Genomic DNA, 27288 nt, shown 5'->3' with positions numbered 1-27288 from the left:
GTGATTAGACAACTTGGGTATGATGAAACAAACATGAGAAACGAGGCCTTACAAAATATTTACATTGTTCATAAGAATAAAATATACATTTTTTAATAAAAAGTATACATCTGTGTATGTTGGAGAATTAAGAATTTACTAATGTCCATTTTCCATTTGATTCACACCTAAAAATGCTCAAAGTATAAACATCTATAAAACTAGTAAATTTGAAAACATGAGAGTCTGTAAATAATTTTTCACACTTATTACTGTTAGAAAAGGACAATAACCAACACTTTTTTAATCCATTACGTTAGAAGTCATTTGGCAAAGCACTTAGGTATATAAGCTCAACCTGAGGATGACAGGAACCAGGCTTTTTTGCGTTTCAAACACTTCTCATACCAGGGTAAGTTTAAGAAGGGGGTGAGCGTTATTTTCATTACACAGTAACTAGCATAATGGCTACTTTTTCTACAAGTTACATCAAGAAAGAAAGAAAAGGTTCACAATTGTGCCCAAAGTACCAAATAGACAATAAAAGTGCTTACTTCTCTGTTCAGCGAACGCAAACATTGGCTCCTTTTCTGTGCCCCTTCAGGCTGCTGTTCTGACAGACTCTAACATGGTATCTACAAAACGTTCTCTATTTCTCAATACAATTTATGAACACTTGCTTATCAAAATAGTGCAAACAGGAACAAAGAAAAGTGCTCTCAAGTTAAGTAAACTGCAGGGAGGGAAAGGCAGCTGGAACATCACGACCTTGTGTCATTGCTTCAGAGAAATCAGTAGTACTTTTCTCAGCACATCAGACCAAATGAATTCCCATTTCCTGTATCATACCACCATTACATGGGGAATGGATGTGGCCTTTTACACATCCGCCTTCATAAAAGTGTTTGTTCTTTGATTCATGCATTTAAAGTGTGAAGACTTTTTCAAAATATTAAATCATTAGAGTAATTAATATATGCAATTTTGTTTTCCCTTTTTCCCTTCATAGCTTTCTTTGGAGTACATAGAAAAGGCCACAGTGACACATACATCACATACAAAAATAAAGTTAAAATTTTAGGTAAAATACTCAAGTATTTTTAGCATTTATGTGCACAAGTTTATTTACCATACGTTCTTTCTGGCTCTTTCCCTACGTATATCATGTTTCCTAGACAGATGACATATTTCCCCAATCAAGTTAGTTAGGTATTTAATCCTAGTAAAAATAAGGAAGTATTAGGGGAAGTAAATGTTGTGAGAATCTCATTACAGAACTAGGAACACTGTCATGACACTCTGGTCCCTGGGTGTCACAGTGCAGTGGATCATAATATAGAGCAGGTCTTTTGTGTTTTGATCTACAAGAAAATCACTTTAGTCTAATTTCAGAGTCGGTTAAGATGTACAATAGAATGTGGTATCTCCTCCTCTAAGTACTACTACGAGTGCAGGCTTTTTAACCTTTAATTAATTAATACTTAGGTCTAGATACTGACTTCTCACTGTAAACATTCCTACTATTTGTGCTTCCAAAACTTCGTGAAAGGAGCTGTGAAAAGAAATTGAGCCAATTACTTGAAAATCATTTATGTCACAGGATAAAACATTTATGCCTTTCTTTTTTATGGGGCTAAGGCTTTTATTGTATCTCAAGTTGTGCTTGTGTTTGCAGTAAGCCCTTAGTGGGTATTTTTGTTAGCCCCACTACCACTTTCAGGGGATAAGAGCAGTGATGTGCCAGCTCAACACAGTCTCAGCTTTTAAATACTCTAATTTATTCCTAGATGGCATAGCTTTAGCTCAAGGTTTTCCTCCTAACTCTTCATACAAAATGTACATTCTAAGGAAAATTCTTCTCTCACCACTATGATTTTTTTTTTTTTTTTTTTGTGGGGGGGAAATCGCAGCATGATCTTCCTCCACTATAACAAGAATATTTAAATTCTAGTTGGTTGGGAAAAAATACTCGGTTGTCTGATAACTCCCTGCTCCCGTTATATCAAAATTTATAACTGTTAATTACAAAAGCTGCTTCTACAGCATAATCCAATGCTAGCAGCAAAACCCTTATGGCATATCAAAATGGTGCATCGTTTGGCATGAAGTTATTGATGGATAATTGTACAAAGTTACAGAATTCATGTACCAATTTTAAGTGTATTCATTAACGTGATGTTGCATGAACTACTGTTGGCATTATTCCACTCTCTCCAGTAAAGAGAGAGAACACTGTAAATTAAAAAATATCATCGAACTCTAGAAACCTTGCACCTAAATGGCTGAGGCCACATGTAATTACCATGGACTTGAATAAAAATTGCACTTGTATAAAAGAACAAAATTTACCACCTATTAATAACCTTCTTATTACTTTTCCAAAAAGAAGTAATAAACCATCAAGTAGCTCCTTCCTTACGGCTTCACACAGTGAAGTTCATGCAAAATTGCCCAGAAGGAACAGTTTCTCAATAACTATCTTTAGTGAACACATCCTCAGTTTCATCATCATTCACCCCTCTTTGATAGCGTACTGAAGAGAAGGCACTCCAGTGAAAACGCTTCTTTCTATAGAGATACCAGATTAATCCGACCATGAAGACTAAGATAATTAGCAGGGCAAATGCTACAGCCACGCCGGTATGATTAGAACCTGTAACAGAACAAAACACAAATAGTTATTCTTTCAGTAAGAATATTTTGTCATGGGGTTGATGCTTAGGTAACTATACTCTAATACCGCACGCATTCAGTTGAAGTTAAGGCAAACTGCTTCATCATATTAACAGTCTTCACATTATCACATGGGAAGTTATGTTCCCATATGAATCAGCATCTATTAGCTGATTTTGGATCATTCTGTTGTTAATTTCCTAATAATATTTAGGTTGGAAGGGACCTCTGGAGGTCAAAAAAACCTATTAGTAAATGCTGTACTCATTCCAAGGTTTGTATAGTTCAGAAATCTAATGAGATCCTGGACTCTCTTGGAGTGGAGGGAATTATGCTTCCCTTAGACTGAAGATGTCTTGTTTAGGTCTTCCTCAGCAACATGTAGTTTCCATTTCAGTGAATACATATACAGAATCAGAAAGATTCCAGTACTTCTCAGGAACTTGCTTAATGCTTGGGTAACTGCTTCTTTCCCGTACAGAGCAGAGTACGATGAAGTAACACAAGGCCTGAATGAATTTCTGGAACTGCAGGGCACCATTTTCAGAAGCCTCCTCAAGACTGAAAACACAATCTGCAGCACCTGCTTACTGACCATCCTAGAAGCAGAAGTCTCTCTGTTCCAACCTGCACCTACCTGCGAGAGAGATCCCATGGTAAGAGGTGTTTGCAACTACTCTATGAGCTCTTGTGAGTGGAAATTTCAGTTCTCTCCCTCACCCTTTGAGTGGATAGCAGGAGCCAGGAGAATTACTTTCCTAGCTAATTTGTCCCTGAATGCAATTTTATGGCAAAACAGCAATAGAAAGCTCTTGCTTAGGCAGAGGTAATTGACAGGTTCTTTTGTGAATTACACTTTCATTATTTCAACACAGACTTTTCCCACCCGAAAAAGAAAATCCTGAATATGTTCACTACAAAAAAAAGTCTCTGCTAAAATCAATGCTTCCGTACCTAAAGGAGCTTTACAAACCACTCTGCTTTGACTACGACTGCAGTCAACTTTGGACCACGTGCCAGTTGTGGACAGGATAACGCTGCAGTTTTCATTGACTGCTGCAGTTTTATTTTCCCAGTTGACATAATTAACTGATGAGCCATCAACCCAGTTCAGGGACTGATCTGTTGGGGAAAAAAATTTTTGCTTAGTTTAGATCACTAAAACATGTTCTAATGCTTCACAGTGCCACTGACAATCTGTTGATTTCTTTACGTTGCCAAAAGAAACAGGACTATCCCATGTATTAAAAGCAATAAATATGAACACATCACTTTCAGCCACGCTTCTTCTCCAGACCTTTAGTGTTTGATTCATTAGAGACTATAGTGATAGGACAAGGGGTAACGGGTTAAAACTTAAACAGGGCAAGTTTAGATTGGATATAAGCAGGAAATTCTTTCCTGTTATGGTGGTGAGGCACTGGAATGGGTTGCCCAGGGAGGTTGTGAATGCTCCATCCCTGGCAGTGTTAAAGACCAGATTGGACGAGGCCTTGGGTGATATGATTTAGCGTAAGGTGTCCCTGCCCACAGCAGGGGGGTTGGAACTAGATGATCTTAAGGTCCTTTCCAACCCTAACAATTCTATGATTCTATGATTAATCACTAGGCATCAATGGCAGTGTTGAGGAAAATGTTGTACTCCTGAAGGGTGCCACAGGAAGATATTTAAGCTATAATGAAGTCCAAGGAAGGCTTTATAATGCTAAATGAGGGATTCCAACCTCAGCATGTGTTACTGTAAGATATCAACACTACAAAACTGTATTCTTATTTGAGGACTTACCTTTCTTATTTACGATATGAAACATTCATGCTCATACATGGTTGCTACTTCTTACCCTTAGAGCTTTGAGCTAGGCCAAGCCATACGTTCTTGGTGATGAGATCATTTTCCTTTATGTGTGCGCTCACAAATGCATTTTCTTCAGCATCCACTATAGTCAGAAGAGTTGCTGAAGGATCTAAGGGGAAGAGGAAAAATTGAAACTTCAGATATTTTTCATGGCGCTTGTACATTGAGCTTTTTGTGGGAACAGTTACTACAGGAAAAGATTTGCTAATCTGGGCTTCTAAAAAAATCGCCTAAAGTAACCTGCAGAATAAAGACATAAACCTCCCATTCCCTAAAATACAGCACTTTATGCAGATGGCTTCAGATGACTGGTTATTCAAGCAGGTCATAGAAAATAAAATGGGAGTAAACTTACTGCAGCTGTGTATTACACACATGGAAAACATCAAACGATACGGCAAACTCAAATTACAAGCCCTGTCAATTAATAAACCCTTTTCAAAAATACAGTTGAACTAAAGCTCATCATTTTGCTGAGTTAATTTCTAAACTGATCCCCTCATTGTGCCTCAGGTTTTTATACACAGTGTTACAGCAATTAAGAAATAAGAGGGAGGAAAGGGTATACTGGAGACAGGCTCATTCTTTACAAGCACATACAGATTTAAGACAGAAGCTTAATTTAGAGGAAGATCACTTTCTCTTTCAACTAAGAGGCCAGGCAGGACTCGACAAAAAACTGCATCCAGGACTGCGACTACTTGCACCTTCTCTTTTTCATCCTACATGGAGTACACATCATAAGATAATCCAATAAAAGAAAGTTATGACAATCACTAGCTTCTAAGCTAAGAAGCTAATTAAAAATTCTGCACATGACACTGCTTAACATCATCATCTGCAATACAATTCCCCACAGCTTCTCAAAGAAGAGAAAAAATCCTTTAACTTGAAGTAAAATTGAGGTTTTTTAGTGATATTATGTGCCTTAATAATATCTATAAAGTACATGCTTTGAACCATTTGATAGGTTAGTAAGTTCCTTATTAGCAAGCAGCTACTACAAGGATGTAAGAAAGCACTGCTAACAGCATTATATTTATTATAAAGTTAATTGTATGCAAATAAAAGGGTTTAATCCTTACATTTCTGAGTCTTCTATCAATGCTATCTGCATTTTACTTGCTGTGTGCTAAGCAATTTGGTCAGTACATTGCAGCATTTTATCAAGAACCTTTATCAGATATTCAGAGATAAAGCTTGCTATTACTTTTCCTAAACTGAAGATGATGAAAACCTGAAGTATAGCCAGTATAAGCTTTCTGGTTGTTGGGTTTTATTACTTTTTGCATAGCGGACTAATTATAAGTTGTAATGTAAGGAGTCTAAACATACTCAGTTTCTGGCAGACTTTCTTAGCATCTTCCACATTATATACTGAAAAATTGTAGAATGCCATGTCAAATGCGTAACAATGATACTTGTGTTGCATCCATTGTAGGGTACTGCTAAGCTGCGGGCATCCTGGGGCTTTGCTCACTGGCTTTGGCTGTAATTGTCTTTCTGCAAAAACGAAGAAAATTATGTTATTTCTGATGCAGACATTTTTGCATAGTCTCTCTGGAGTAACAGGACAGTATTGGTGACTACCTCTCCTACCAACAACCATGATTCAGTTAACTTTCATTCCTCCGTCATATATCATAAATGAATCTATTTGAAAACAAGCATGAGGCAAGCCTCAAAAAATCCTGGGAACCATGTAAACATTTTTCCTACCTTTTAGGAAGGTTTGGAGTTTGTTGTATGTGTTTGGTAAGGATTTTGATTCAGAAAAGATAGATACAGTGTGATATTCATACCACAGGTGATAAAAAAGTGACCAGGATTGATTTAGATTTTCATCACTGGAATAGACAGAATGAATCTCCCTGAAGTATTAAAAAAGTATTTTATCACCCTTGATAGATAGCTCCTCTTTAGAAGGAATCATGCAGCATTTCAGCCTTCATTTGTAGTTCTAAATACAACATATGTAAATAGAATAGATAAGAGAACTACTCTAAATATTAAAAATAACACTTACTGTTTGGAGGGCTATAGCAAATGGCACCTTCAGCAACATTTGTACATTTTGTACGGTTCCAAAATCCTCTAGTATCCAACAAAACACAGTTCTCAGTAGTATTTGAGTTTTCTAATTCCCAAGGATAGTAGTCAAAGTCGCTCCCATCTGACCATTCAAAATTAGCTTTACTTCCCTAGTTAAAGAAAAAAAAAAACATAACTTTTAAACCACAGTATATGGATGTGGTTTAAATCCTGACAGTCATTAGTAAGTAATGTAGAAACATTTATCCCTTGTAAGCTGATAAAGTGTGGGTGGCCACATTTTCTAAATCCATACTCAATACAGGTACAAGACTGTTTGTATTTTCCAATGAATTCCTAAGATAGAAATCCTGATTATTTGTGGGAACTGAGAAAATGTGGCATGTTTGTAAGAAACTTAAACCTGCAATGTGCCTTGTTTTATTCTATGGAGAACATTTTACTTCATTTCATCCTGCTGTTTCATTTAAGCAGTCTGCATTCCTCACTATGAACATTATTAGATATGTTCCAAACTGCTAAACTGTTGAGATGGCCTCAGTGAGTACAGCTGGGCAGCTCAGGAATGATTAGCTCCTACTGCAGATACACTGCTGGAAACCCATGACAACGAAGAGTCAATTGTCAGAAGTGGAGGGACCCATTCAGACCAAAGAACAGGCAGAGGCAGCAAAGGCACACATATAAATCACACACCTCTGCAAGGGGGTATTCCTGCCAGGTCTAGCAATTAGTATGGGGAGCAGGGTAAGGGCCACAGGCTTTTGGCTCCAAGGTTAAGTAGACAAAGGAGAAGGAAGATCTGCTGCTGCCCCCTCCTATGCCTCTTGGGAAGGAGGCATAATTTACTAGACAGTCAGTTCCTGGAGACCCAGTCCTGACCTGCACTAAACAGGCTCCATGCAGCCTTGTCTTACTGTATTTGCAAATGGAATCTCATCCTGCAGAAGGCCATAAAATCTGGAGCCTCTAAAGGTAGCGCTGTAAATTGCACTTTCTTGTCCTGCAAGGAATGACGTGGGACCATTCTATTATTTTAAAATGTCAAGGATTTGGAAAAATATATTGGTGTGGCTACTTAACACTAAAATTTAATATATTTTAACTTATGTTACACAGGGCTGAAAAAGTAGGTAGTTTACTACACTGAATAGAGATTCCAATAAACTGGAAAAAAGCATCAGAAAGTATTTCGTATCTTGGGCAAAACATTATTTACAAGCTCTGCTACTGATGCCACCAACATATACTATATAAGTACGTGTAAGCATATACTTACATCATGAATCGACAACCCAAGCCACAGAGGATAGCCATCCTGCTTGACAATATCTTCTAGAAATAACTGCTGTGATTCACTGTGTACGCTTACTAAATCACTCCCATTTTGTTTGCATTCTCTCAATGCTTCATACCATGTTAACTTTTTCTGAAGGATTCTGTATGTTCTGTTTCCATGTGGAACAGACTCGGGCAATGGAGGCTTGTGCTGTTGGGGTCCTATGCCAAAGAATAAAAAGACAACAAGTTCTGGGTACTTCATTCATGTTACCATGAACATACAGAAAGCATTAAAATCATTCCGTATCAATGCAACTCAAGCATTAAAGCGTGCATTACAAGCCACTTACATGAAGTAAGTTATCTTTTGCTACTTTGAACATTGTGAGCAGGTGATGGAGAAGTACACCAAACACAATTCCTCCTGATTTATTATTACAATTAGTATTACAGCAGTGATGCACAGGCTGACCCTACAGCCCAAGAAAGCCATGACAGCTGTGCCATGTGTTTCACTGGCAGCAAAACCAAAGCCTTATAGCTTTGGTTACTACAGGTACTACAGAAATAGAACTTAAATTATGACCCTCATCCAACACTCTGTTACTACACATAAATGTTCTCTGCTACTTACCGCTTTCAATTTTACAGGCGAGAATACTGTATACATTATAGTGATGAGCATGCCAGCTTTGAGAGTAATTATAAATATCCCAAAAGCCATCAAGATTTACACCAGCAAAAAAACTGTTCTTCTTTATGTTAGGTCTTCCCAGTCTCCAGTTATTGTAAGTCAGATAAGTTTCATCATACCATTTGAGAACTTTATCTGTGGAAAACACTGCATATTTACTAAAATATTGGCATCATGTATACAAATCTAATTTAACTTTGAATATATTAATGACCTTAACAGATACTCATTTTGGAAAAAATGCAGTGATACTCTCAGTTACTGTAAATCTATTCCATAGACAATGCTAAGTAAGTTAGCATTACTTATCCAGGCCTTTTTACATTCTGTTTTCCAGGGAAATCAAATTTAGACTAAACAGAACATACTGGATCTAATTATCACTCAAACAGAAAGCATGCCAGGATATTTTCTTCTAGAAGATAAATATATAAAATATAAATAAGTATAATAAATATACATAATATATAAATATATAAAACATTATTATAGGTTTGCATTCAGTTTGACTTCAGCTGTATACTGAAACATGCACCTAATGCTGCAAACTTTGTCTCCAATCCAGTTATTAAGAAAAAAAAACACCTTAAATCTTACCACTATCATCATAAATCACACCCAGCCAGACCCATGTAGCCAGACCACTGAATGAATGAAGCTGCTCAGTAACGAAGTTATTCTCTTCTTCATCTCGAACACTCAGAACAAATGCTTCAGAGTCTGTTGAAATTTTTTTTAAATTACTTTCTTAAAAATTCACTTTTTCAGTTACAAATTATTTTCTATGACTGTAAATGGTTATTAGAGACAGGCCAAGAATGCACAAAGGCCTTTATAACAGTAACGAACATTGTGAAAACAATTTTTAAAAGGTATGTATTATAAACAGTGCTTCCCCTGGTTTTGTGGATAACTGAAAGACATCCGCTCCAGAGTATTTGTGGGTCCTACTGTCACTTAGGCTATGTGTAGTAAAACTTCTCTGCATAGAAAATAAAAATACCAGCAATCTTTCCTTATCTTCTTGAACTGCCTAGTAGAGAAACAGTATTAAGAAAATGACTGAACTGAAATCAGTCAATGAAAAATTAAAAGTTTCTGGAGAGATGCACGTTTGAAGTGCCATAAGCAACGGTTTAATAGAAGAGGGAAGCTGTTCCTAAGTCTACACTTTGCTCAGGATGGACAGGAAAAGCCCATGTGCTTTTCTGAATGGGACTATTCTCAGTTCACTTACTTTGTTCACTTAAGTGTTCCACATAGCAAGGGAGAGAAAAAAAAACACCAATGAAGTAAATGTGATCGCAAAGCCAGACTGTTGCCAACAGGATAAAATTACCCAACCAATTTAAAATCTACTTATTATAAAGGGAAAAAAGCCCAACAACCAATCACGAAACCACCCACAACAAAAGCACAAAACCAAGCAAACAGCAAAATACCTTTCAGTTTTCCAGAGATTTCAGAATTCAACAGTTCCTAGCCATTTCTCTCTCTCAAATTCTCTTACCCATGCTCTGGCACTTTGTATCAAAGTAGTGCAAGGGCAAACACAATTAGGCAGTGCAACACTAATGCACATCTCCAAATGCTACAACCTTTTTCAACACTCACTTTGCCGTCCTTGTAAGACAGTGACTCAGATCTCATCTCCCTGAAGCTGGTATGTTCATAAATACCTGTTGTATGACAAAGTACTTACTCATTTTCTTGCATAAATGATGAGCTTCTTGAGATTTCATTTCTCTCCATCTATTTTTCGTTATCATGAAAGTGTAACAATTGTTTCTAAATGATATCCAGGGTGTATTCTTAATCTTATGTGGGCACTTAACTTGTGTAGCTTGTTCTTTTTCAATCTTCTCTAAGGAAAGGAAAGACAACATGCAGGACATGACTCGTTAATAACAACACATAACCTGACGCACCACATACTACCTTCTGGTACCACTGAAAAACTTACAAATTAAGTGCCATCCTCTAAATGTGCAATACACTGTTCCTGCTTTTTCACAATGGTGTTTTGTTTTTTTTAAGTAAAAATACCAACAGTAAGCATTATCAAAGAATACACATGCTTCCAATTGTTATGCTATATAGTTTTAATAATAAAATCCCTACATGAAAGTGCTAAGTGTGGGCTAATAAATAAAACCTCAGACTGCCTCTTGCATGAAGGCAGATCACCATAACAAATAAGTGACTTAGCAGTCAACACATCTTAGTTCTGTGGCTTTATCTAATACTTAAGAAGTGAAGACTCTTCCTGCAGTCACTGAAACTGCAAGCACAAAATAGTTAAACATGTCATAATGCCAAGTATATACTTCACTGTGACTCAGTATGTACAACAGCTTAACTGTGTTTCCCTCACAGAAAAAAACAAAACCAACAAGCCAAAACAGATTATAATTGTCTTTCATAGGGAAGAAATCTGCAATCTTTTTTCCTTTTCAGAAAAGGGCTGTGCTATGTATGTATCTCCTCCCCAGAGATGTCCTCCCTACCTGTCTTGCTATAATTGGTAGACATTTAGTATGGTTTTGTGAACTGCAGATGACTTTAATTTACACCTTTCAATTCAATGTCTACCTGCTATCTGTCTTCTCCATGTAGTCATGTACCACCTCCTCCTCCCTGTATTGACTTCCATGTCTGAAGAGATTTCAGGAGGTCCCAATATTAAGAGATAAATAGTACAGAGGTAGCTGAATCTTCTCCCACATGCAAATGGGGGAAATCAGTATGCAACAATCTTACAGAAACAGCGGAAAGGCAGAATAAGTTGGCAATATGAACAGTGCAGTCTAGCCCAATGCACCCATGCCAAATTAATTTATAAGTAATGTTGATTAAGAACTGGTTTGTGCCTTCTTTGAAGTTTGTTTTTTTTTTTTCTGGCATGCAAATCAGCCTGCCTGAGAGCATGAGTTAAAAAAGTTCCAATTTTGAAGTTACAATCTGGAATTATCAAGTATGTAATGTGTAATTCAGCTTTTGTAACTATTATGCTAGGATACATACTTTCTGATGCATAGCAAATAGCACCTCGATTTTCAGAGGAACAGTCAGAAGTTTTCCAGAAGCCATCAGTATCCAAAACCACACATTCTTCACTTGTTTCTTCATCATCTTCAGACCAGCGACTAAAACTAACTTGTTTCCCATCCAGCCAGCCATAATGTCTTCCACCCTGGTATTGTATAGGTAAAACGGATGAGCTTACAAGGTAAAAAATACTAGGTACAGAAAATGACATGATAATGACATGATATTGACTAGACAGAGTCTCTGATGAGAACTGTAAATGTTCCACTGTCCTCATGATCTGATCGGCTGCTCAAAATATACCAACTTCATTATTTTAAGTTTTGCAGTTGCAAAAATATGAATTAGCTGAAGTAGATGTTGCATTATTTAAATGTTGCATCATCTGCACCTGCAAATAAATGGTGGATGTAATTATCTGGTGTTGGAAAACAGAATATCTGAGAATAAGTCTCAGTTACTCCAAACTGAGTTGGAAGTAATATGTTAAATACTTAACTGATTTAATAAGTGCATTCCTGCCCTGGAGGATGCAGGAGGAATAAGAAAAAAACCCCACATACAAGCACGCCATCCTTGAAGAATCCTATATTTAAAAGTTTTCTTCAGGAAATTCCCCTGCCACTTTGTAATTTAATTTATCGCATATCTTTCATTTGTGTCTGTGATTCCAGCACTGGAGTAACAAGTTCTGTTGACCACTTTCATTATAATTTCCTTTCATGTGACTTTTTAATTGTGCCCAAATAATGAAGTGTTGCAATAGTGAAAAGCCAGTGCATGCCCAAGTTGTATGTAGCAAAATTAATCATTTGATCTTCACCTACAGATGAAGATTCAAAAGAGGAGGGGAAAATAGGTTGTCTGGTTTCCCGCATCTTCACTAACATGAAATGCCATATTCCTTTTAAAATACTCTCTACAAAGTATATATTTATACTTTGATGTATTTATACTTGATATATACAAGTATATATTTACACTTGATATATATATATCAAGTTACTATTCCCCCTCTCCCTACTTTGCCTAGAATACTCAGTAGCCCAGTACTGACATAGGATGATCATAACATCACAGATGATGAGTGAGCACTGTTAAGCTTTCTGGGTAAGGCACTTCTCAAACATATTTTAACTATTTTTTTATGATGACCTCAAGACTCATGCTTGACATAAACCCTGAAAGCAAGCTCAAGCCATTTTATTAACAGCTGAGAGAGCTCTCAATCCACAATGAAGATCTTTAAAGAGGTCTTAAAAGCAAGCAGTACCTCCTCCATTGATTTTTCCAAAGACATAACAAATAGAAGAAAAAAAAAGAAAAGCCCACTAACCAGCCTTAGGGAGTCTCCCTCTAACTATCCCCAGAAGAATTCAGTGATTCGTTTTGGAGGTTATTTACCACTACTAGTTTCTCCCTCTTAAAACAGATTTTGGGTTGTCTTTCTTTTAGTGGCAATGGTATTAAATGGCAACACTAATTACTCGTTCATTAACGAGAAAGACAAAGATGATTGATATGATGATATGATGCTGCCACCCTACAATATATCCTTTCACCCTATCATCTTTTAAAAGAATTGTCTCTTCATGAACAATCCTTCCAGTGGACTTCAACAACTATGTAACTTGTTGGAGAACTGAAGATTTTGAACATTAATCTTGAGACCCTCCAGATGGTCATTCCCAAATGAGAACAGTTACCCCAGAAATTAATTTTTCATTGCATTTCTTTAACCTAGTTTCTGTTTCATGCAACTCTTAAAATTACCTTAAGCCACAGCCCGAGGGGAAAATAAAACTTACATCTCTGCTGAAGAGTCCAATCCACAGTGGGTAATTACGAAGGGCAGCCTGAACAGCAAGAAAAGCCTGCTGGAACTGATCTGTGATGCTAACCAGCTGCATCTGGTTATTTACACATGCAGTCATTGCATCGCTCCAGGACAAATTCTTCAGAATTATGAAGTATTGAACATTTTGATAGCTCAATGTTTCATTAAGGACTTGCTCTGTCTGGTTATCAGCAGCTCCTATGCATAAGAAATCAATCCAGTTACTAGGTGGTTAAACACTGGAATACATTTTAAACTCTCAATTTCTCTATAACAAACAGAAAAACCTGTCTGAATTCCCACAGATTAAAAAAAGTAACAGTAGATTTTGCTAATAATTATAGTTAGAAGCAAGTGTCTTTGATACTTCAAACAGAAAAATATATAAAAGAAAAAATAAGGATTACTTTCAGCCAATCTATTTTTACATACATTTCTCTCAATTAAGTTTCACATGGTTTTATATTTGCTATTTTTAACTAATTGTGAAATAATGTTAAGAACTCTACTTGTTGAATTAAAAACATTCTACAATTTTAATTAAATACATGAACAGGAGAGAGTGACTGCTCTCTGCTGCAATCCAGCAAAAGATAAACTTGACTCATTTATCTCTGTGGAGCATATGGATTTATGCTTATGCAAATCTCATGGGCTATGAAACCTGTCTACACAGATCTTAGCACAGCACAGTCCCAGAATACCTTACTACATCCATGAGTACAGTTGGAATTGATTTTGCCTCCACGTGTGCTTAACTAATTGCAGAAAATCCGCCTTGCAAAGGGAGGGGTATAATTCACTATTTATGCTCTAAGCACTGAGCATTATCAGCATCATACTTGAAGGTATACAGTTCAGTGACATATAGCAACTGCAAATACTAAAATATGTAAACATTCTCGTGAATGGCAAATTAAAGCATGCAAACCAGGTAACCCCAAAAAACTTAGTCAAAAATAAACTGGCTCTCCAAAAGGGAGAAAATCCTTGACATTTAAAATACCTCCAGCAGAAAAAGATTTATGGGGAGGGACAGAATCATACTAAAAATACCAGGGTATAAGTGATTGATTGACTGACAGGACCACTTTCCAAAATACAGGTAAACAGAAACATAGTATTAATTTGATATTTACAGCTTTAAATAGGTCAGAAAAGTGACAAGTCTGAAACAGGTTGTTTCAAGTGGCTTGTGTCTTGCTGCCAAATGCTTTCACTTAGTAAACAGCTACAAAAAAAGAATCATGGAACCAAGGGTGCCATCACACATCACGGAGTACCAAACTGGAAACAAGGTAATAATGGAAGTGTCCATTTCTGAAAGAAGCAATTGCCATCTGAAGAAATGCAATGTGAAATCAAATTCACACCTGAAGAAGTTCTACAAATCACGATCATGCCAATAGTTCCAAGGAACAGGAATCATCTTTTTCCCTAGGGTAAAACCCCAGCCTAGGTTGGTCTGGACTCTCACAGCTGTCCCTGCACACTTCGAATGTGAACTATACTTAGATCCCTAATACAACAAGGATTTAACACCAAACCATACCAGGACACATTTGCTGGCAGTCCAAAAACATTTCTCATTACACCTTCTACAGCTATGGCAAAGAAGAAGTGCTTAGTATTTCAGTCAGCCTAGACTAATAATATAATAATCTACACATATACAGAGTCAACCTCCTATTAATAAAAATCCCCTTTTCAAATTTTTATGACTACCTCTCTTCCATCAAGACTTCTAATACAGACACTTGGAATTTCAGAAGTATTTGGCACTGAAATAAAGAATATTTTTTGCATTAAGGATGGGGAAATATCTTTGCCTATTTGAGAATGAAGACGGTGGGCATATTCTTCAGTGTTTTGCACGACTGTTGGTTTTCTTCGGGGTATTCTTGTGGGTTGTTTTTGTGGTTTTTTTTTAGATGATAGCATGTTAGTGACTTAAAAGGATTATTTACATAGAAGAACATACTCAGAAGTGGGTATGCTGAACATTAGCCCATAGCACTAATTAAATGTGTATAACAGCGACATGTGTTTGATCTGATTCCAGTAATTGCTATCGACCAACCCACACAGCTACATCAGAGTATTATTTTTAGTTTAGATTAAGAAAACCCACTTACACCAACAGATCTGGATGAAGCTAGGGAAAGCTGCATCATCCCAATTGTGATAGCACTAAAACCCACATGGTATATTTAAGTAGGATAGAAATACTGTGAAGATTCCTTTCCAGGGCTTCTCACTTCTACAGTTCTGAAGAGTAAAAAGGGGTCACTGATACGACCTTTATGCCCACAGAACATTAGAGCCCTGTCTGCTGAAGTATGGTTGCACTGAAACAGAGTCTCTCAGGAACGGAGATTCCCTCTGAACTGGGCTATGAAAAACAAAAGGGAAAATTCTGAATAACTGACAAAACAGGTCCCAGATACTTTTCCACACTCTGCCGTTCCAAAAATACACCTGCTCAGTCTCTCCTGCTCTTTAAGTGCAATACCCTACATGCATTAAAAGGCCTCTCGCAACATGCATCTTTACTGCAAATTCTGGCTTTAATTTATTTTGACTCTTCAGACTTACCTATAGGCCTTTGGCATATACCCAAGAAATGCCTGTCAGCACAAGCAGTGAAATTCCATGTTCCAACATACTGTGATTTAGGATCATTGAGGATTACACCACACTGATTGTTAAATTCTTCATCAAAAAGCTGAAAACCAGAATCAAGTAAGACATTAACAGACTTGTGTAGAGAAGGGGACATAAGATGAGGCTAGGAGAACCTGAGCTGTCTGAACTTGTTTAAGCAGTTTCAAAGAAGTGGTGGAATACAGCTTACCTATTTTACAAGCACTGGTAGGTGCCTGGACACAAAGTAATTCATAAATTAAATACAGGGGAGAATAAAAAATTATTTAACACATGCAATAAATCCTGTTTGTAGGTGTGATTTGATTACATGTCAAATGCTCCACCTGGGGTAGAGCAGCAAGCAAAATACCAATGTATAATGGTTTACAGATGCACTCTAAGTGTAACTGAATCAGGAATTACTGATGACACCTTTCTGACGACTGTCTTCATGTAGTCTTTAAATTGCAAATAGAAGTCCCAGAAGAGTCATTAAATGGTTGTTTCAGCTTTTCTTCTTCACCCTCCAGTGTTTCATATCTCAGTTCAGAAGTTGTCGTCCAAATAAAGATAAGCAGAACTCCATTATCATCAGTCATGGTGTTTGTAAATTAAAACCACTAACTGGGGATTTTGTCTGTTACAGATTTTTTTTTTTACTTCTTTTTTAATATAGTCAATATTTCAAATTTCATTACTCAATAACCAAGAAAAGTCAAAAGTCAGAACTTACATCCAGTGGAATTTTCCTTAATCTTCCTGTCAGGAGTGGGTGAAAGTTACTATACAACAGTCTACTCTCATCTATCCATTTGTTTTCCCTTGTGCTGAACAGAAACTGCAAACCAATCCAAATATCTTTTGGCATACCAGGAAGCAAAGACGTTATATAATCTGTTGGGCAGAACAGTAAATGTACATATTGTAACAAGAGTAAACATCTGAAAAAAGGCTTCACATAAACAAGGTAATGCAACCCCTGTCTGTATTAACTTAATGTTCCCAGCCCTTTATGGTTTTGAAATGCTTATCATCCCTTCCTTCCATTACACTTTTCATGTTGATTATCTGAAAGGAGCAGAGTACTGGTATTTGTCCTCCAAATTCTCAGCTGAGGAGCAGATAGTGGATTTAACCTGTTTCTCTGCCCACTACTTGGCACCCTTGCATCGAAATTTCAGAATCTGCTTTTCCACAGGCCTGCAAGATCTTCTAGATAATAGAAGAGTTCCCTCCTGTCCTCTGAATTGATGGAGAAAGTCTTATCTGCCATCTTCACCTCCTATTGAAGTACACCATAAATTGGAACTATTTCTTGTATTCTGGCAGGGTTTGCCCACCCCATCAACAGAGAAAGCAGGACAGGACAAAGGAAGTCAGGTTTAGCTGGGTGGGGGAAAAAAAAAATCATCCAGGAAACCCTTAAATCAGACCCCCTCTTAGTGAACATTCTGGCACAAAACAATAGGCTTCAGTAACCCTGCAGGCACCAAAGACATTCACTGAACTTGTCTAGATTAGGAAGACAAATTGCAGCTATGTAATTAGCTACTGCTGACATGTCTTAACTATTGGCCACATGCCAGACTAACTGTAACCTATTTTCTGAGCTAGACAAAGCCATTGAAGATTTACACGTCAGAGCTGGCTAGCCACCTGATGCCACTGGGAAGAGTAGAAGCAGCCTACAGAAAGAGGCAGGGTGTTTTGGATTTTTTTGTTTGGTTGGTTGTTTTTTTTTTGGTTTGGTTGGGTTTTGTTTTTTGTTGTTTTTTTTTTAAGAGGACTGTGCCATCCTTCCATACAGGTGGCCTCCGCTGCAAGGCAGAAAGAAAAACAAACAAGAAACAACAACAACAGTTCCATATGCACCAAATCAGATAAAAGATCCTACTAGGTAATATTTTAGAATGGCTGTTGCAATCTTAAAAGCATTCAAACCCACACAGGTCTCAAATATGTATATTTCTGTATGGTTACAACTCCATTTCTCCCCAGTAACATCAGTAAAAACCAACTGCTATTCAGCTGATACCTGCAGGCACCCAAGGGCCTCATAGTTCACCTTCCATACTTCCTTTGCCAAGAGGTTATTTGCATATAAAGAAAATATGCACTGTGCACACTGCAGAATTCAACTGACCGACTTCAGATACACCTGTAGAGAACTGTTAGCTATCCACAAGAACAGAGATGCCAATACAGCCATCTCATTCAGCAGCCAACATCACTGGCAACCAATGCCAACACCTTTCTTCCTCACTGCATTTACCTCACTTGCTCTAATTTAAACAGCTGAGAGGCAGGTGGAACAACTCTGTATTTTGCAAACGCCCTTTCTATCCCCCTATCAGTGTCCTGGAGAGCTTGCAGCTGGTCCATTTAGATACGCTGCCCCATTAAACTGCCCAGCACACTGAGACACAGAGGGTCCTATGTGATCCAGCAGGCATTGTTTACCATCTCATTCCCACACATATAGCTGAGCTTGTCTTGGAAGGAGCTCCTAAGGGGGTTTTCACAGTGCAAAGTACAGTCTCAGTTATGTTTTAATGTGCAAAGCAATTCTTCATTCAATGGTGACTACTCTATCCTCAACACTTAGTGAAAGGGTTTTTTGGTTGTTGTTTTTTGTTTGTTTTTTTTTTTTTTGTTTTGTTTTTGTTTTGTTTTTTGTTTTTTTTTTCCATAACAGGTTAGAATCATACAGAGAAGCTTCACTTCAAACTGGCCCAAATATTTGCTGACTGCATTTCCATGTTATGTTTCCAGTGATACAAACAAGAAGAGACAACACATTTTTAATTGGTCGTAAGATTTTTAGAACGCTCCCACTATGCCAGTAGATAACCAACTTATTTTATGCTAACGTTCTTAAGCAGGACCATACTGAATTTGGAAGACAAGCTGCATACTAAAAGTTCCCCCAGTTCAGCATCATACCTTGCTCAGCTTGATTTGAGATAGATGGCAGAGAGCCTCCAAAAGTTACACACTTTTCATTAGCTGCATTAAATGTTAAATATTCAGGTTTCATCTTTAGAAAACACTGCAAAACAAACATAATGAAACTGATTTTCATCATGTTCTTAAACCAACCCTAAAAATTCACTGCTCACTTCCTGCAATAATTATTTTCCTTAAAAAGCAAGGGAACTAGCTGCATGCATTTCTTATTAGATTAAACAGAACAGCTAAATATAAAACGATCCCACTGACTAACTCCTCATTCACTGATGATTAGAATTCAGTAATTTTTAAACAGCTACATCAGGATCATATACTGTTTTAAGACTGAGAATTCACACATGAAGTCTCAAGTCAAGACAGGATTGGGCCATGAACCTGTATTGTAATTCATTACCTTTCAGGAGAAACTACATGGGAGCTTAAAAGCTGCATTCTGCAATGATGCAAATTAAATTTGCAAACCATGGCACAATGTAATGTGCAAGACTTGATGCAAGTTCCTTCTTACGTACAGAATAATGGTGAATCAAATAACAGGAATCAGTCTAAGACCTTAGATAACTGCTTTAAAACATAGTACCGAAATCTACTATACTATGGTTTCTGACCTGTTGGTTAATTCTTAGAAGCTGCTTCTAACTCTTAAGAAAGTCCTTAAGGCAACTTCGGAAGCAGAGTGTCTGCCAGCTTGCTGCCTGCCTATGATTACTCAGCAAGAGAATCAAGACACTTCTGCCACAGAAACCTCATCCTCTCCCTTTCTAATCCTTCTCTTCCTCCAAAGCAGAGCCCAGGATCAGACAATACAACTAATGTTCTTGGACTTAAATACGCGGTAATGGGAAAGTAAAAAACCTGAAAATTACTGCTTTGAGAGGAAGAAACCATCCATCCTGAATCAGGGACTGAGAAGTGGGGGAGATGGCTTTAATCATATCATTTTCAAAAGCCACCTTCCAGTCTATTCTTAAACACAGGGGCTACTTTCTCACCTCCTTCAGCAGGGCGCTCCAGCTTACTAGACTATGAAAAATGGCAAAGGATGACTGATCTGTATTATCTCTGTACCTTATTCCGGAACTGATGCCAACCTTTAGGGCAACCTCCTCTGACTGGGCGGTAACTGGGATCGTGTTTCTCTAGTAAGGAGGCATTATTTTTTTCACAGATGAAGGGCAGTTTCACATTACAGTTAACTGGGTAGTCTGCAGAAATAAAAGTTTTAAAAAACAGTTATGGTAATGCCTATCAATCTCCAATTGCCATCTACACTTTCTGACATGACAAAGACCAATCTGAAGGGGAGTTCTTTTTAGTGCAACCATGGTGAAGTACTATGCAATCTAAAGCAATAAAAGTAACAATAGAGCAAAAGACAAACATAAATGATTTCTATCAGACAGTAATACAATATTTCTAAAGATACAGACACTGATCCTTTACTTCCATTAGTAACATTTCATATAGGCAGACAACTTCAAAACAGAAACATTATGAAATAGGAAAATTTTGAATATGAGGGCTATGTGGCATAGAAGATATGTGGTCATAAAGCCAAAAGCAACCCTTTAATATCCATATGGAGAGTGTCTGGCCTATGCTGCTTTACATGGCTTCCCAGTCCAGAACAATTTTTGGCTAATAGGGATGAAAACAGGTCAGCAGCATATAACCAATAATGTGAAAATGTGCTTTAAAGTGAAAACTGTAGTAGACAGGAGGAACTATCTGTTCTTTAGGAGTTACACATTTTCCCCAATATAAAATAGTGTTGAAAAAACAAAGTAAGAAGCTTCAAGTACCACCAGGTAGCATTTCCATTACTTTGTGTACCTCTTCCAGTATGACTCCACTACTTAATGAAATTTGCATTTTCAGATGCATATGCGATTGCAAGTATTCAGTCAAGCTTCTCTAACACAACACTAAGACTTAATTTCCTGAGGTCAGAATATGTAGCATAAACACAAAAAAGGTAACCACCAAAACCAGATTTCACCTAATTAATGTTGTAAAATGAGTGACAATCAATCTTAAAAATTTGTCAGCTGAATTCAGATTTGCCTCTGGTCATCAAGAAATATTACCATGGCTTCCACTATGAGGAAGAAATAAATGACTCCAGATTCAATGGAGAATTCAGATTCAATCAGATCATCATCAAGAAGCCAGTCACTCCTAATTCAATATTAATTTGCATTCAATACAAGAGTTTAGTCAGAACAGTAATTACCTTTTTTTTTTTTTTAAGGTAATAATGACAGAGAAAGTTGAAAAAACAAGAACAGCCTTACCTCTATACCAGTTTTTTCTAGAAACATACCAGCAATCTCTCAGGAATCGATCATGGAAGCGTGAAAATAACTGTAAACTGGATATAAACATTTCAGAGTCAATCTCCAATCCAATGGGATCTTCAAATGGAAGCTCTGATAGCAACAGAGCCAGTGCAAACAAAAATTTGGGCTGGTAACTGTTTCTAGGAGATGCCCTACAGCACTGGAAAGGACAGAAGGGGAAAAACTAGACTAGGAACAAAAATGTGGTAGATTCAGTATTCATGTACCATGCCCAAATTAACTTTGTTGAGGAGATATACAGAACAACGGCAGGAGGTTATTTACCACCATGCTGCAATTTCAGAACACTTTCAGGAAAAGTGAGGAAAATGGGCAATAGTCTATTCTATTTGCACAGTAATATATTTCCACAGTATTTTGGAGAGTGAATAATTTTCCTTGTAAGAAGGCCGTGATGCTTTACTGCAGCTACAAAAAACAAAATGCAAGGTTTGCTGCGAGTCATCTCAGCTCCACAGGGCTATACCATAAGCCCTCCAAGACTTTAGCGTCACTTAAATGCAAGAGTGATCTCTCAAGCCAATTTCCCACTCCCTGTTCCCAGGTACATTTGGGATATCCTCAGAGCCAATATACAGCGATTTATTTTTTTTTTCTACCACTTCCCTGATTTGTAACAAAACACTGTTGAGCTTAAAAATCCAACAAAAGCATTTTAAAGATCAGTGGAATACAGTGGTCACTATGACCACAGATTTCAAGGATTCATATGTCAGGACTAAGATGTTAAAGCCCAGTATCCTGAAATCTAGAGGCTCTCACAGACACAAGAGAAATGGATTATGAATTCAGTTATTAGTGTTATTATGCATTAAACTTTTGATGTCTATAATGCTTCTAACGGGAATAGAATTCAATGTTAGCTAATTGAAATATTTCAACAGTATTTTGAAACATACCCACTTTCTAACTGTACACTCATACTGTCCCAACCATTATTTGCTTTGTTCGAGCACTGCACAGTCCTACTCTCTCTGGTTTAGATATTCTATGGTTTAAGTTTAGCATGGCAAGAACATGTGCAGGTACATGCAAACAGAAGCAGAGAGCAACAGTCACTGAATAATGCTGTATTTTTTTCTAGCTTGGTTAAGATTATTTTTTTTACGTCTCTGGGATGACACAGAAGAGGTATTCCCTTTTACAAATTTGGGGATAAAATATTTTCCTTTGGACACTATGCTATTTAACTATATTCCTAAAAGGCACACCAACAAAAGCTTTCAATAACGTATCTCATAATTATTCTACATACGGTGAATGATAACTGTAGCCATAATCAATAAACTTCAGCCACCACTTCTGTTCGCTGTTTGATAACTGTGGAAACAAAGAACAAAACCCCCCGGTATTTTACAACCCACAGAGAAAAAGCTCCAGTCTCTACCAAGGATAAATCAATGACAAAATTAATTTGCATTTATAATGTTTCTAAAATGTGAAGGAATTATTATTCTTCAGCAAAAGGAAAGGATACAGTTTGAGACAAATACACCAAGTAGATAGACCCCTGCGCCTACTAGAAAAAGAAGCTGTATTTTCCACTGTGCTGCATAAAGCAAAGGAAATCTTGCAGCACTGTCTTAAGCATGTGCTAGATACATCATTCCCACAAAATTCTTAGCAGGAATTCTACCAGATAACTAGGACTTAAAAGGCTTTGGTAAGATTCCTTAGAAGAATGTACTTGCATGCTTTCAACACTACAAAACCATTCCAGTAAAGTCTATCAGACCATCATGCATTTCTAATTCAATCCTCTCATCAGGTGAAAATGATGTGATGTCCTGCGCATAAAATTAAGAATGGGCACATTGTTAGTGAAGTATTTGCAGACAGTGGGATGCTTACCTGGTAGTCCTATCTGTTATGACATTCTCTGCTCTCCACTTGGAGGTTTGGTTTTGGCTTTTTTTTTTACCATGCTGTTAAGGCCACTTTTAAATTTAAAAATTCTTTTACAAGACTGACATTAGAATATTTTTAAAGTCTATTATTATAGTGCAAAAACTATTAAAACTATTAAGGCCAACATGAAAAAGAAAGAAATTAAAGATTAACATCTTCTTACATTGCAAAAAATGGCAAGAAAATTTCCCTATAGTGGAAAGTACCTATTAGATAGATTATACCCCCTTACCTTTTCTATTTGAGATAGTATTGCCCTGAGTTTGGGGTAAGACTCCACAGAGGCTAAATCACTATCATTTTTTTGACAGTAGAAAATAGCTTCCTGGAAGCTCAGGTTTTTATCTGGTACAAACCACAGCTCTGCTCCATCAACAACAAGTGGTGCTCCATGAATTCCAATTTCATCTATGCAGAAGAAATACCACATGCATAAGAAATCAATTTTGAAAAAAGTCAGCTTTTTTTTTTCTGAATGTAGTAAGAAATTTCAGTCTGATATTGGAAAAAGCCAATACTCTTTGCATTCTCAGCTCTCTCAGAATCAAATTCTATCAGTCATGACCTTTGCCGGCATCAAAGAGGTGTTACCATAGTAATGACAAAACTAATAAAAGATAATAGTCTTAACAACTGTATACACATAGCAGAAGAATACATTAAAAAAACATTTACCTGGTATATACCACTCAGGTGTTGTTGGAGTGCTACCTGTCCAGAGGAAAAAAAGTAATAGTCACTTCAAGTTCACCTTCTAACAAGACTGGTCACCAATAATGGAAGTGATGGATTATACTTTTGCTTCTCAGTATGCATGATCAAAAAAACAGAAGAAGAAAATCATACCTAGGTTTGACAGTTCAAAATAAGCTGCTGTAAAACTAATGGGAGTTTTGTATACCTCAGCCTTAAACATCTGTGGGCTTTTTCTCTCAAGCAGAACACAAGCATTAAAGTAGTGTATCTACCAATATCTCCCCACAACAAGAAAGTTTAATAAAATTGCCTTTTAATAAACAACTAAAGCATAAAAGTTTACTAGATTACAGCACTTTTCATACTGCACGGAAAAATCTGGATCTGTGCAGATACGCCAGCCATTATTTTGTATTCCCACCCCTTTGTCTCATGGCAATGATGAGCTAGTACACCAGTTTTACCAGAAGGCAGCTGATTCACCTAAGGCTAAAGCAAACTGTACACACAAGATGTCTGTGTTCATATAATTATAAATATCACTACGAAAAATTAAGCGAAGTCCACAAATGCTGCAACTCAGCAGCTTTTATCACCTCGCCTAATAAGAAGCCACTTCTCAGTTTGTAGACAAGAAAGAATATGGGAGCTGTTATTTTGTTCATGGCCATTTTCTGATATAGCTTTGAAGATTCTAAGCGCACATCTGTTTGTGACAGAGGCCAGACATCTCACATACTGTCCTCTTAACAGTTCAGAGAGGAAATGATAGTGCTTGCAGTTTCTGTAACTCAGCAATAAGGACAACTCAGTGGAAATAAATAACAAACTCTTTCATTTGAATAAATGGATGTAACTGCAGTTTACCTTTTGTTATCTGACAGACCCATTCAAGTTTAGCTTCACAATCAAAAGGCTTAAAGTAAAATTCCAGGTCTCTGCCTTCGTGGAAATAAAATCTCCAAAATGATCTCCGTGAAAACTGAGAAGTCTGTATACAAGCAGAAACAGAGAACTGAGTTAGTATGGCATAGGCCTCTGAAATGTGAAATGAAACTGTACTTAAAAGGTACTTTGGCAAAGTCAGTGTATTTCACTGTGGTGTTAGCTCCACAACTTATCTGGCAAAAAATGAGCAGGTACAACTTTAACACTTCAACTATAACTCTCCATGCTAGCCAAGCTTGTGAAGCGATTAGGTAAAGGGCTTAAGGTCAATCTACACACAAAAGTCTCTTCTTGCAATGTTGTTTCTTTGGGGGTTCTTGTAGCACACAAAGTCTCGTCGATGCTTATTTTTGAATTATCTGTTGCTACTCGTTGCCCTGAAATTATTCCCATGTCTGCTCAAAAGAAGAAACCATCTGAACTAGCAGAGAAATAATCTTTCCTATTTATTTCCTACAATAAAGCTTAAAATCTGATATCGCTTTTGGTGATCTCTCCACTAAGGACTATTTTCTACCACTTAGTGAAAGAACGTGTCTATACCTAACAGGTAGGTGAGGGAGGCTACTGTATTCAGTGTTCCCTTCAAACTGCTCTTCTCTTGACTAGAATTTTCAGTAGCTTAACGCTGACAGCTTCTTGGACTGGTGTCATGAAGACAGCAGAAGAGAACGAGGGGAAATCGCTGTGAACAGAAGCAAGGGGATGCAACTACCCTCTCTTCCAGTAAATCCTAACAGCAGAGGTGATTCTAATTAAGTTAAAAGAAAGTATGGTATTGGAATAATCTTATAAAAAGTCATATGATGTTTCAGAAAAGTTAAAGGCCATTTTAAAATTCAAGCTATCAAGCCCAAATTAAGCAATGAAGAAGGTAATTAGGAATTAACCAGAAGGCCTGATATTTTTATTAGAAACTGACACTGCACTTACAGTCTATTTTACAAGTAAATACACGATAAACACAAACACTATATCCTAGCTACTGCATTCACTTACTTTAGGTTGCAAACATTTTCTTAATTAGCAGTTCAGAAAAAGTTACTGGTATGGCTCAGTTTGCTTTTTTGTTTTAGACTCCACTTTACATTCTTAAGCGTAATATACAAGAGATACATAATACAGCATTATGCAAGAAAGAATAATAGCATTGTTATTAAAATATTTTGTAGTTCTAAAGAAGTCTTACGAAAGGTTATCATTAGCACAGCACTTGGTTCATAAAAAACTGCTTGAAGGGAAAATTTATAATACTGATAAAGTGAACGCTAGCAACTCTTTCACTATGCAAAGAAAGCATGTAGACAGTCAAGATAAATTCAATATATAGCTGGCAAAGGTATTTTTTCCCAGTACTTCCATGTAAAAATATGCACACTGTTATAAAAATCCTTGAAACTAACCTTTAATGCAGCACAGTCTCTTGTATCATATTCATCTTCCAGATAATCAAGTGGCATAACAACACTAGTTACCTGTTGGATGGACAGGATGAAAGAATCATTACTTTATGGCTATTTTTGCAACATTTATCCCCAGAGATAACCACTCAAACCTAGGATCCCACTACATTTATCACTATTAAAATGTGTGCTAAATGGCAGTTACTGGATCAGTTTTGAGTCTGTGTAGCCGTTACCTGGGGGAAACTCACAATTTCAGGCAAATATATCAACTGTAGTGAGGAAGGTAACTTTGGAGCAGCCTGACTTATCAAGGAGATAAATCAATAAACCCTCCCCTCTGTTGTGGCATTGAAGACATCTTGTTTCCTACTATAGTTCTGTTAAAATATTTTAATGCAATAGAGACAGAAATGAGGTCAAACTTATTAAAGATTAAGTTTTCAATTGGAAATCTGCCTGGATGGCAGCTCTTAAGTGCACAATCTTGTTTTGAATTATTCACCTGCTGGAGGATCTACCATATTTAACTACAATATTTACAAATTTACTTTCAATACAGTCCAAGCTGAAACAAATCAGGACATGATGTTTCCTGGTTAAAATTTAACTTACAGGTTTATCATCACTCCATTGCCAGGTTCCCAGAGAATCTGGACTCCTCTTATTCATTCCAATCCATACCCATCTGTCATTGCTGTAAATAAGCAAGATAAAATCTTAAACCAAGTGTATGGTTCAGCTCATTTAATAGAAAGACTGACCTATGCCACAGCATTACTTAGGATCAAGCAGCAAAACCAAAGGCTTACTACTGCAAGTTGCAGCAGTTCAAACTAAAAATGGGTGTTAAGGGCTAAGACCTCTTCTGCACTTTTCTTTAAGATCTATAGGTTGCCTTTCCCTGAGCACAGATTAAAACTAACTAACTAAAAATC

The 27288-nt window shown here is 37.0% G+C and overlaps 1 protein-coding gene across 1 annotated transcript; it reads right to left on the bottom strand.

The window, feature by feature from the left end:
* Positions 1–42: 42 nt before the first annotated feature.
* Positions 43–27075, bottom strand: LY75 (lymphocyte antigen 75). Its single transcript, XM_062626342.1, has 22 exons — positions 26966–27075; positions 26351–26422; positions 24867–24990; positions 23979–24014; positions 23536–23711; positions 22651–22715; positions 21330–21406; positions 20104–20240; positions 19009–19114; positions 16799–16959; positions 16015–16144; positions 13391–13617; positions 11559–11727; positions 10237–10398; positions 9132–9254; positions 8475–8669; positions 7839–8059; positions 6534–6708; positions 5843–6010; positions 4494–4616; positions 3607–3774; positions 43–2632 (listed from the first exon to the last, which is right to left on the bottom strand). The coding sequence occupies exons 1-22, from the start codon at positions 27020–27022 to the stop codon at positions 2448–2450; spliced, it is 3057 nt and encodes a 1018-aa protein (XP_062482326.1). The 5' UTR covers positions 27023–27075; the 3' UTR covers positions 43–2447.
* Positions 27076–27288: the final 213 nt, after the last annotated feature.

This window comes from Pezoporus occidentalis, unplaced genomic scaffold, assembly GCF_034315485.1.
Source record: "Pezoporus occidentalis ecotype Australia unplaced genomic scaffold, CSIRO_AGI_Poc_V1 ctg291, whole genome shotgun sequence".
In the NCBI taxonomy this organism is placed as follows: domain Eukaryota; kingdom Metazoa; phylum Chordata; class Aves; order Psittaciformes; family Psittacidae; genus Pezoporus; species Pezoporus occidentalis.
Note: the sequence above shows the minus strand (reverse complement) of the source record. Positions and strands in the feature narration are given on the sequence as shown.

What these genes read in the sequence shown, in the direction of transcription:
- LY75 (XM_062626342.1), bottom strand. Translation starts at nt 27,022, where the DNA reads ATGAATAAGAGGAGTCCAGATTCTCTGGGAACCTGGCAATGGAGTGAT. An exon ending in TGTGATTTATGATGATAGTG is followed by an intron (nt 8,670 to 9,131) that starts GTAAGATTTAAG and finishes TGTTTTCCACAG; the next exon opens with ATAAAGTTCTCAAATGGTAT. An exon ending in GGTTTGTAAAGCTCCTTTAG is followed by an intron (nt 2,633 to 3,606) that starts GTACGGAAGCAT and finishes GTTCTGTTACAG; the next exon opens with GTTCTAATCATACCGGCGTG.